Below are 10222 nucleotides of genomic sequence, written 5' to 3' on the forward strand. Positions count from 1 at the left end.
GATAACCTTAAACATGCTCAGAATACTGATATAAGCCTATATTTAAGCAACATCATCTAACAAATCCTTTAATATAATAAAATGTTGTATATCTTATGTAATTTACTGAACACTGTACTGAAAGTGATAAACAGAATGTCTGTATGGGTACAAAATGGTTGTCAGTGTATTGGTTGTTCACCCTTGTGATCACCTGGTTGACTGGGAGCTGTGGCTTGCTGCTACTGCCCAGCATTGCTAGTCTGGGAAAAGATCAAAATTCAAAATTCAGAGTATGTACAGTTTATATTGAATGTGTATTACTTTTGCACCATTTTTGTTTTTCTGTATATGTATGTATGTGTGTATATATATGTAATATATATAATGTAAAAATATATAATAGGTGTATACTGTGTATATATAATATATAACACATATATAAAATGTATCTATTTAATATATAAATATATAATATATATAAATTATATATATATTATATATATAATGATGTATATATGTAATGTGTAACATATATAACATATATATAAAATATATATACATGCAGACGGATGTTGGAGATACTGCAAATTTGGTTCCATACCACTGCAATAAAGCCAATATTGCAATAAAGTGAGTCAAATGATTTTTTTGGTTTCCCAATGCATATAAAGTTATGTTTATACTATACCATAATCTATTAAGTATTCAATCACAATGTCTAAAAATTCAATATGTATATCTTAATTAAAAATTTTTTTTTTGCTTAAAAATGCAAACCATAATCTGAACTTTTAGCAAATTATAATGAGTAATCTTTTTGCTGGTGGAGGGTCTTGCCTCAATATTGATGGCTGCTGACTGATCAGAGTGGGGGCTGCTGAAGGTTGGAGTGGCTGTGGCAATTTCTTCATATAAGACAACAGTGAAGTTTGCTACATTAACTGACTCTTCCTCTCATGAAAGATTTCTCTGTAGCATGCAATGCTGTTTGATATCATTTTACCCACAGTAGAACTTATTTAAAAACTGTAGTCAATCCTTTCAAACCCAGCAGCTGCTTAATCAACCAAGTTTATGTAATATTTTAAATCCTTTATTGTCATTTCAGCAATCTTCACCAGGAGTAAAATTCATCTCAAGAAACCGCTTTCTTTGCTCATCAGTAAGAAGCAACTCCTTATCCATGAAAACTTTATCATGAGATTGCAGCAATTTAGTGACATCATAAGGCTCCACTTCTAATTCTGGTTCTCTTGATGATGCCATCTCATTTCCAGTCACTTTCTCCACTGAGTCATCCATGAAGGTTTGGAACCACCTTCTTCCAAACTCTTCCTTATGGTGATATTTTAACCCCTTCCCATGAATCACAAATGTTCTTAATGGCATCTTGAATGATAAATTCTTTCCAGAAGGTTTTCCATTTACTTTGCCCAGATCCATCAGAGGAATTACTAAAAATGGCAGCTATAGCCTTACAAAATGTATTTCTTAAATATTAAGACTTGAAAGTTGTAATGACTCCTTAATCAGTGGTCTGGAGAATAGATGTTGTGTTTGTAAGCATGAAAACAACATTAATCTGTGGTATATCTCCATCAGAGCTCTTGGGTGACCAGGTATGTTGTCAGTAAGCCATATTGTTTTGAAAGGAATCTTTCTTTGAACACTAGGTCTCAAAAGTGGGCTTAAAATATTCAGTAAACAATGTTATTAATAGGCTTACTGTTGTCCAGGCTTTACTGTTCCATTTATAGAGCACAGGCAGAATAGAATTAGCATAATTCTTAAGGATTTTAGGATTTTCAGAATGGTCAGTGAGCACTGGCTTCCACTTCAAGTCACCAGCTGCATTAACCCCTATCAAGAGTGTCAGACTGTTCTTTGAAGCATCAAAGCTCGACATTTCTCTAGCTATGGCAGTTCTAAATGGCATCTTTTCCCTATAGGGGGTTGTTTTGTATGCATTGACAATCTGTCATTTAGTGTAGCCACCTTCGTTAATTATCTTGGCTGGATCTTCTGGAGTACTTGTTGCAGCTTCTGTATCAGTACTTGTAGCTTCACCTTGCACATTTATATGGTGGAGAAGGCTTCTTTCCTTAGACTTCATGATCTTATCTTTGTTAGCTTCAGACTTTTTTTCTACAGCTCCCTTACCTCTTAGTCTTGATAGAATTGAAGAGAATTAGGGCCTTACTGTGGGTTCATTTTTGTCTTAAGGGAATACTGTGGTTGGTTTGCTCCCTCATCAGAACTTTCTCCACATTAATAATAAAGTCCATTCCACTTTCTTTCTTTTTTTTTTTTAAGATTTTATTTATTTATTTGACAGAGAGAGATCACAAGTAGATAGAGAGGCAGGTAGAGAGAGAGAGAGGGAAGCAGGTTCCCTGCCGAGCAGAGAGCCCGATGTGGGACTCGATCCCAGGACCCCGAGATCATGACCTGAGCCGAAGGCAGCGGCTTAACCCACTGAGCCACCCAGGCGCCCTCCATTCCACTTTCTGATCATTAGTGTGTTCACTGGTGTAGCACTTTTAATTTCCTCTAAGAACTTTTCCTTTGCATTTACAACTTGGTTAACTGTGGAAGAGATGTAGTTTTTGGCCTATCTCGGCTTTCAACATGTGTTCCTTGCTAAGCTTAATCATTTCTACCTTTTGATTTAAAGTGAAAGATATGTGACTCTTCCTTCCACTTGAACAGTTAGAGGTCATTGTGGGGTGATTAATTGGCCTGATTTCAATATTATTGTGTTTCAGGGCCTAGGGAGGTCCGAGGAAAGGGAGAGGGATGGGGGAATAGCCAGTCAGTGGAGTTAAGTTCGCTGTCTTACATAGGCAGTTGTTGGCACCCCAGAACAATTTCAACAGTAACAGGAAAGATTGCTGATCACAGATCACCATAACAGACACAATAGTAATGAAAAAGTTTGAAATATTGGGAGAATTACCAAAATTTGATAAAGAGACATGAAATGAGCAAATACTGTTGGAAAAATGGTGCTGATAGACTTGTTCCATACAGTGTTGCTATAAACCTTCAATTTGCGATGGAATATCTATGAAACACAATAATGCAAAGTGCAACAAAATGAGATATATCTGTAGATAGATAGATGGGTAGATAGATAGAGAGATAGTGTGATTATGGAATCTGAGCAGTCCCTCAATCTGTTTATTTCTAGTCCAAGTCCAAAGGCCTGAGAACTAGGTGAGCCAGTGGTGTTAATCCCAGTCCAAGGGCAGGAGAGTACCAGTGTTCTAGCTCAACAGACAGGTAGGAAGAAGACAGTTCCCTTTTTTGTCTGCATCTTGTTCTATTCCTGCCCTCAGTGGACTGGATGATACTTACCTATATTGAGGAAGGCAATCTACTTCTGATTCAACCTACTTCTAATTCTGATGCTAATCTCATTTGAAGACACACCCAGATAATGTTTAATCTGGGCACCCCATGGTCCCATGCAGTTGACACATAAAATTAACCATCATAAGAATGATGAACAGGAATGGTACATTTCTAAGAATGTATACATTAATAGAAAAATTAATATACAACATGCAATAAAATGGGATGGTGTACATTTAAAAAAGAAGAGTTGAAAGAATATAGAAAACCTTATAAGAGTTTATAAAGTAGCTATTATTATCTCCATTGTATAGATGAGGGTAGAGGCTCGGAGCATTTCCCTTACCTGGCCAAAATTACACATCTAGTAAATGATTAAGTTAGGGAGGGCTGGAAGCCGATCTTTTGACTCCAAATCCCATGTTCCTCAAAGCAAGATACGATTTTATTTTTTCTCCAGATTTTGCACATCACTCAATATCCAGTTTATTTTTTTAATTAAAAAATTTTTTTTCAATATCCAGTTTAAATATCACTTCTCAGGGTGCTTGGGTGGCTCAGTCAGTTAAATGTCTGCTTTGGCTCAGGTCATGATCTCAGGTTTCTGGGATAGGGCACGGAGACTGCTTCTTCTTCTCTCTCTCTCCCTTCCCTTTTTGTGTTCTCTGTCTCTCAAATAAATAAATAAAATCTTTTTAAAAAAATCACTTCTCCCCATAAGATATGCCCTGGTGTATGTAATATATACCTTCATGAATGAAACACTGAGCAATAAATGTACTGCTGCCTGTATAGTAATTGTATATTTAAATGTATTCTCACTAGACTTGTCCTCCATTTGTTTTTCACTCATTTGTTCATTTTTCCTTTTATCCATTTAATCATTCAACAAAAATTGCTTAGAGCCAATATATGCTAGGTGCTATGACTAAAAAAGGAAATAAATAATTCTTACCCTTGAGAACTTAAAATTATTGAAAATGATAGATAACCAAGCGTCTTGGATCATGAAGAAAGAAGACATGGGCTAAAGATAGTGTAACTCAGGTCTCAAATGAAACTGATTATTTGCTTCAACTTCTTGTTTCTAGATTTATCTTGTAGAAAAGAGAAATTAGCTTCTCCATTACTTAAATCACTTTATATTGGTCTGTTTTCTAGTAACTATACCATTTCTAATTGGTACTTTGACCAAAATAATTGAATAACAAGAGAAGTGTACTTATTTAATCATGGATCTTAAATCTGTCTGCAGAAAATATATACCATGAATAATTATGAAACCAGAGAGGGAAAATGACTATAATAGTATTTCAACTCAACTGAATTGCATAAATTAAATCACTACTATTCATATCAAGAATATTAAACTCTTATGTGTTATTCTTTAACATTAGACTGTGTCCAAATTATGTGGGAAATAGATGGGAGACTTTTCCATTGAGCATATTCCTTTCACTTGAGATGTCCCAGAGGGGCTCCAGAGGAAGAATCAATATGACTGGATGCCTATGCATGATGTCATCACATAAATGAGATAACCTGCCACTTCATCCAGTTCAGCTTTGCTCTGGGGAAGGGACAGATTTCTTGCTAGTTCATTTGTATCTTAATTAAAAATTGCCCTCAATTCGGGGGGAAAGGCAGAATTTTGCATTTCTCTTGATACTGAACAGATACTCTTCTATGCAAGGTGAAGGCTTACAGTGTCTGGAATATGTAAGTGGAACGAGTGCAATGTCATTTTCCTTTTAAGATTTTATTTTTTTATTTATTTGACAGAGAGAGAGAGAGAGAGAGAGAGAAAGATCACAAGCAGGCAGAGAGGCAGGCAGAAAGAGAGGGCAAAACAGGCTCCCTGCCCAGCAGAGAGCCTGATGCGGGCCTCGATCCCAGGACCCTGGGATCACAACCTGAGCCGAAGGCAGAGGCTTAACCCACTGAGCCACCCAGGCGCCTGTCATTTTCTTTTTAAAGTGGGGAACATGTAGTGAAGATAGAACTATATAAGAGGACTCACATTTGTGCTTAGATAGTTCTATATCAGTCTTTTTGTGGTGGCTTTTGGTCTTGTCCCCTATAAGTATACTCAGCAACAAGTTCTTCCCCTACCCACATTCCTTCCTTTCTAAACCTTTATCTTCAGGTATTTGGGGGAACACAGGAAAACATGTTGAACGCATATGTTTATGTTTTACTGATAATTAACTTTTCAAATATGTTATCTTGTAAGAATGATTTGAGTCTTATTTAGTAGCCTTGTTTTCTTAGATAGGGGGAAATTCCAATTTTTCTAAAATGAATAAGATCCCCTGACATTCTAGTTGGTATTGAACCCATAGCACAGTTGAACATAGGTATTTAGAAATTGAGTTTGGAATTGGGACCTTAGAAATAGAGTTAGATTCAGGTTCCTAGATTCAACAATTGTTTCTCATCTGTTTCAAGAAAAAAATTAGTATCTTGATTCCTGAGTTTGCTTTTATAGGAATGTTCAAATGAGAGGACTAGTGACCAAGCTAAATCACAAATTTGAAAAGGTGGTAGTTTTCACTTCTTCGGACCAAGGATGTTGTTGGAAATTAAAGCTACCTTGAAGGATTTTATGGACTACAGAACTTTTTAGTCTGGCCCATAAACCTATGAAAAAAGATTGAAATAATTTTTAAAAACATGAAATTTAAATTCCCATTTAGAATAAATATTTCTTTTGCCTTGTTAAATTCAAGAGAGACTTTTCTTGAACTGAAATGTTCTTCTTCACTTTGGGGGTATTAACACCAGAAGGGACAGAGCTTGGAGTATATAACCTTGGGCAGGATGCTGTATCATGGCACTCTCTTTTGCCCGACAGCATTATCCTTTCTGATGAACATTGGGAAAGAGTGTGGGGTTGAAGAAGGCTTGGTGGGGAACAGGCAGTAATTTTCTTCTCTGAGCTCAAAGCAGAACAACTATTCTAGGATGGTAAAGGGAAGGTGAATGTATGTCCTCAGGGAGCGAATGCATCATCCTCTCCTAAAATCCATTTGATTCCTAAAGACTAGAAACTGAATGACTGGTAATGAGAAGCTGACGGGGTAATCGTTTCCATGTTTGATATATAGTAGTTGAGAACTAATGTCCTATTTAGACGCAGAAGCACTTTTCTGCATAGGTGCTGTGACAGATTGTATTATCCAATTATGGCTTCTTATATACTCTACATGGTCTTCCTATAATGTGACATTGGCATTCCTCCATTTAGAAGCAAGGTCTATGTACTCTGGCCTTAAACCCTAGTGGACTTTCGTAACCGACTTGATAAACAGTTCAGCACTATGTGGCAGAAATGATGGTGCCTAAATTGTGATGCCAAATCACAAAAGGCTTCTGTCTATCTTGTTTTTTCTTTGGATGCTCAACCTTCAAACACGACAGTGTGCTGTGAGAAAACCCAAAGTAGCTCACACAAAGACTTTATGGAGAGGCCCAGGTAGAAAGGAACTGAAACTCCTAGCCAGCAGCCAGAATGAACCACAATACTTGTGAGTGAGTGAGCCATGAGATGCTTCCAGCCTCCATTTTCTATCTAGATGATACCAAGTGGAGCAAAGGTTAACTATCCTAACTAAGCCCCACCCAAATTGCAGATTTTAGAGAAAATACGTGTTACAGATATTTTACAACTTTCGGGGTGGTTTGTTACACAGCATTAGATAGCAGGAATAGAGATCACTAAATGTAAATCTTCAGAGTACTTCCAGTCCTCTCAAGTATTTATACGAATGACCTTTCTTATCATAGGTCTTAAATCCAAGTCCAAGAAAACCTACTATTAACATAATACATTTTTAGTGGCCTCAAATTGTATATGTGTGTTTATCTGTTTGTGATAGTCTCATTTATTCTTATGTCCATAAAAGTCAGGGAGAAAACAATTGTGATTGTCCTTGGTGTGACTTTTAAAAGGGTCTGTTTGAGATGAGCCACCGGGTACGGTTAGAGAAAATAAAGGACCATTTGGCAATTGTGTTTACACTTCAGTAGCCACTTGCAAGCTATTAGTGTCACTGTTTTAATATTTTAGTCATAATCCAAATTTGCCTTTGTAACAAAACAACCTGGCCAGTTTTTCCCTAAAAGCAAGTCTATAAAATTAATAATAAAAAAAGTCCACTAATTCTAACTTTACTAGGTGTTCTTAAAAAAAATGTCACTCCTAAATTGGTAAAATCTACAGGCTACCAAAGAAATCCAATTACTATAACCAATCCTATAAAGCAATCCTTAAAAAGAAGATTTGAAAACTAATTAATAGGGGGTATAGGGATAGTATGGGGGAGAGAAACTACACAAGAGAGAAGGGAAGGGAAATGGTTGTACAGTAATTTTTCATGGCATAAGATCAGTGAGTGGACATCAGTGGGAGGATGAATCATGATGATGATAGAGATTATGGCCAGATAATTTTAAAAATCACATATTATCCTGAAATTATTTCTGTTAAGTCTTCCATGCACTTAGAGCCATGAACTTTTTAGATCTTTTCCTTTAAGGGGGGGGGGGGGGAGGGGGATAGGAGAAGAATAAATGAAACAAGATGGGATTGGGAGGGAGACAAACCATAAATGACTCTTAATCTCACAAAACAAACTGGGGGTTGCTGGGGGGAGGTGGGATTGGGAGAGGGGGAGCGGGCTATGGACATTGGGGAGGGGAGGCGAACCATAAGAGACTATGGACTCTGAAAAACAACCTGAGGGTTTTGAAGGGTCAGGGGTGGGAGGTTGGGGGAACAGGTGGTGGGTGATGGGGAGGGCACGTTTTGCATGGAGCACTGGGTGTTGTGCAAAAAGAATGAATACTGTTACGCGGAAAAAATTAATAAAAGGGGGAAAAAAAAAATTAAAAATAAATAAATAAATAAATAAATAAATAAATGAAAAAAAAAAAAAAAAAAAAAAAAAAGAAACCCAGCCAAGGACCAGTCCCTTTCTATCCTGCTGAACTAACTGCCATGTTTCCAACAGAAAGAGGCTCTTGCCACCTTGTTCTTTCCTTTATGGCCTCAGTATGTTTTGAACAGCTACTTCATTTTTGTAATCTGCTTTCCAAACTCTCTCTGATCTTCTCTGTTTCTACATACTATTATACATTTTCTTCATATAGTTCATACCAAGATTTTAGATTGGGGAGTTAGTACTTCCGTTTGGCTCCGATTCATTCTTTCCCCTACACTTGGATCTCACACACTTGATAATGGTGTTTCCAGTCCTTCTGGATCCAGTCTAGGGTTGTCCCTACTGTCCTACTGAATGTAGTTTCATGTGCTAGTGTTCTTGATTCTGCCATTGAGACCTACCCAGGGACTAATTTAAGAGTAATCTAAGCAGACTCTTGTTTCACAGATAGGAACCGAGGCCCCCCACCCAAGGATGAGAGTCCTGTACAGTATCACATACCCAATACTAAAAAGATCAGGGCTGTTCTTCTGATCTCTTGAATCCAATCATTTTCTAGTTTTTGTTTTGTTTTGTTTTATTTTGTTTTGTTTTTTACATATCACTGTGTTTTCTTCCTTACACTTAAAAATTGGTGTGTGTCTGACTGCAGTGAATGACCCTAGGTTTGCAGAAAGATGCAACAACAGTTGATACAAATGTCCCCAGACATACACCTTTAAAAATTTTTTCTCCTCATTTTGTGTATGGTTAGACTTGATAAGCTTTCTTATCTTGCCCATAGATTAATTTAGAGTTTGATATTACTTTTGCAAAAATCCAACCCCCCCCCCCCAAACCGGCTGCGTTTCTTGTTTGTTTTTCTTCTTCTTTGGTTTTACGTATGTAAAAATAGAACAAAAACCCATTGGGGAAAAAAAGAGAACAGAACTGCATTGTATACTGTAACCAGATAGAATATTTGATTCTGATAGATAACATAGATAGTAACTTCACCATGGCAGAAGATCATACCAACATTAAGGGCTGTCTGTCGTTGTACTGACTGCCACATCTCAGTCCAAAGAAACTCAGATGAAGAGACAAGCCAATTCTGGGCTGTTAGACTCTGACATCAGAGTCCTTCCCATGGGCACACTGGTAAGGCATGTTTTTTTGGAGTTCCTGGATTTAATAGATCTATTTGGCTGCAAGATGGAGATTTTATATTTAAAAACAAGAAGTAGATCATGACAGAGAATAAAAATGCTTTCCAGCTTTCGAGCCAGAGTCCAACATAATGGCTTCCACAAAGAAGGGAGGTGAGAAGAAGGGCCATTCTGTCCTCAATGAGTTAGTGATCAGAGAATGCGCCAGCAACAGTTACAAGTGCATCCATGGAATGGGTTTCAAGAAGTGTGCCCCTTGGGCCCTCAAAGAGATCTGGAAATTTGCCATGAAGGATATGGGAGCTACAGAGGTGTGCACTGACACCAGGCTCAACAAAGCTGTTTTGGCCAAAGGAATTAGGAATGTTCTGTACTGTGTCCATGTGTGGTTGTCCAGAAAATGTAACAAGGATGAAGATTCAGCAAACAAACTCTATACATTGGTTACTTATGTACCTGTCACCACTTTCAAAAATCTGCTGACAGTTAATGTGGATGATTGCCAAATAAAGGTATGAAATTGCAAAAAAAAAAGTGCTTTCCAATTGATATAAAATACCTTGATACAAGAAAATAACCATTCCATGAAAGACAGGCAAATTCAGGTTGTCATTGAGTGACATAAAATCCAGGTGAAAGGTAAGGAATTAAGGTTCTCACTCTGTCCTAATAAGTAAAATGCTGAAGGAACTGAAAAATCAACAATTCCTTTTTTTCTTTTTGAATGTAGCTTTCTTTAAAAAAAATGTAAATTCAGTTAGCCAACATATGGTAGTATTCAGTGGTTCATTGGTT

At 37.0% G+C, this 10222-nt stretch overlaps 1 protein-coding gene and 1 pseudogene across 1 annotated transcript; one reads left to right on the forward strand and one right to left on the reverse strand.

Annotated features, from left to right (window-relative positions):
• Nucleotides 1–773: 773 nt before the first annotated feature.
• On the reverse strand, nucleotides 774–2702 carry LOC123950765 (annotated as a pseudogene).
• A 6856-nt stretch (nucleotides 2703–9558) lies between these two features.
• Nucleotides 9559–9945, forward strand: LOC123950817 (60S ribosomal protein L31-like). Its single transcript, XM_046019308.1, has one exon. The coding sequence runs from the start codon at nucleotides 9559–9561 to the stop codon at nucleotides 9943–9945; it is 387 nt and encodes a 128-aa protein (XP_045875264.1).
• Nucleotides 9946–10222: the final 277 nt, after the last annotated feature.

This window comes from Meles meles, chromosome 1 (genome assembly GCF_922984935.1).
Source record: "Meles meles chromosome 1, mMelMel3.1 paternal haplotype, whole genome shotgun sequence".
NCBI classification, from domain to species: Eukaryota; Metazoa; Chordata; class Mammalia; order Carnivora; family Mustelidae; genus Meles; species Meles meles.

Bases quoted from the DNA above. Each gene is read 5' to 3' on its own strand.
- LOC123950817 (XM_046019308.1), top strand. From the start codon at position 9,559: ATGGCTTCCACAAAGAAGGGAGGTGAGAAGAAGGGCCATTCTGTCCTC.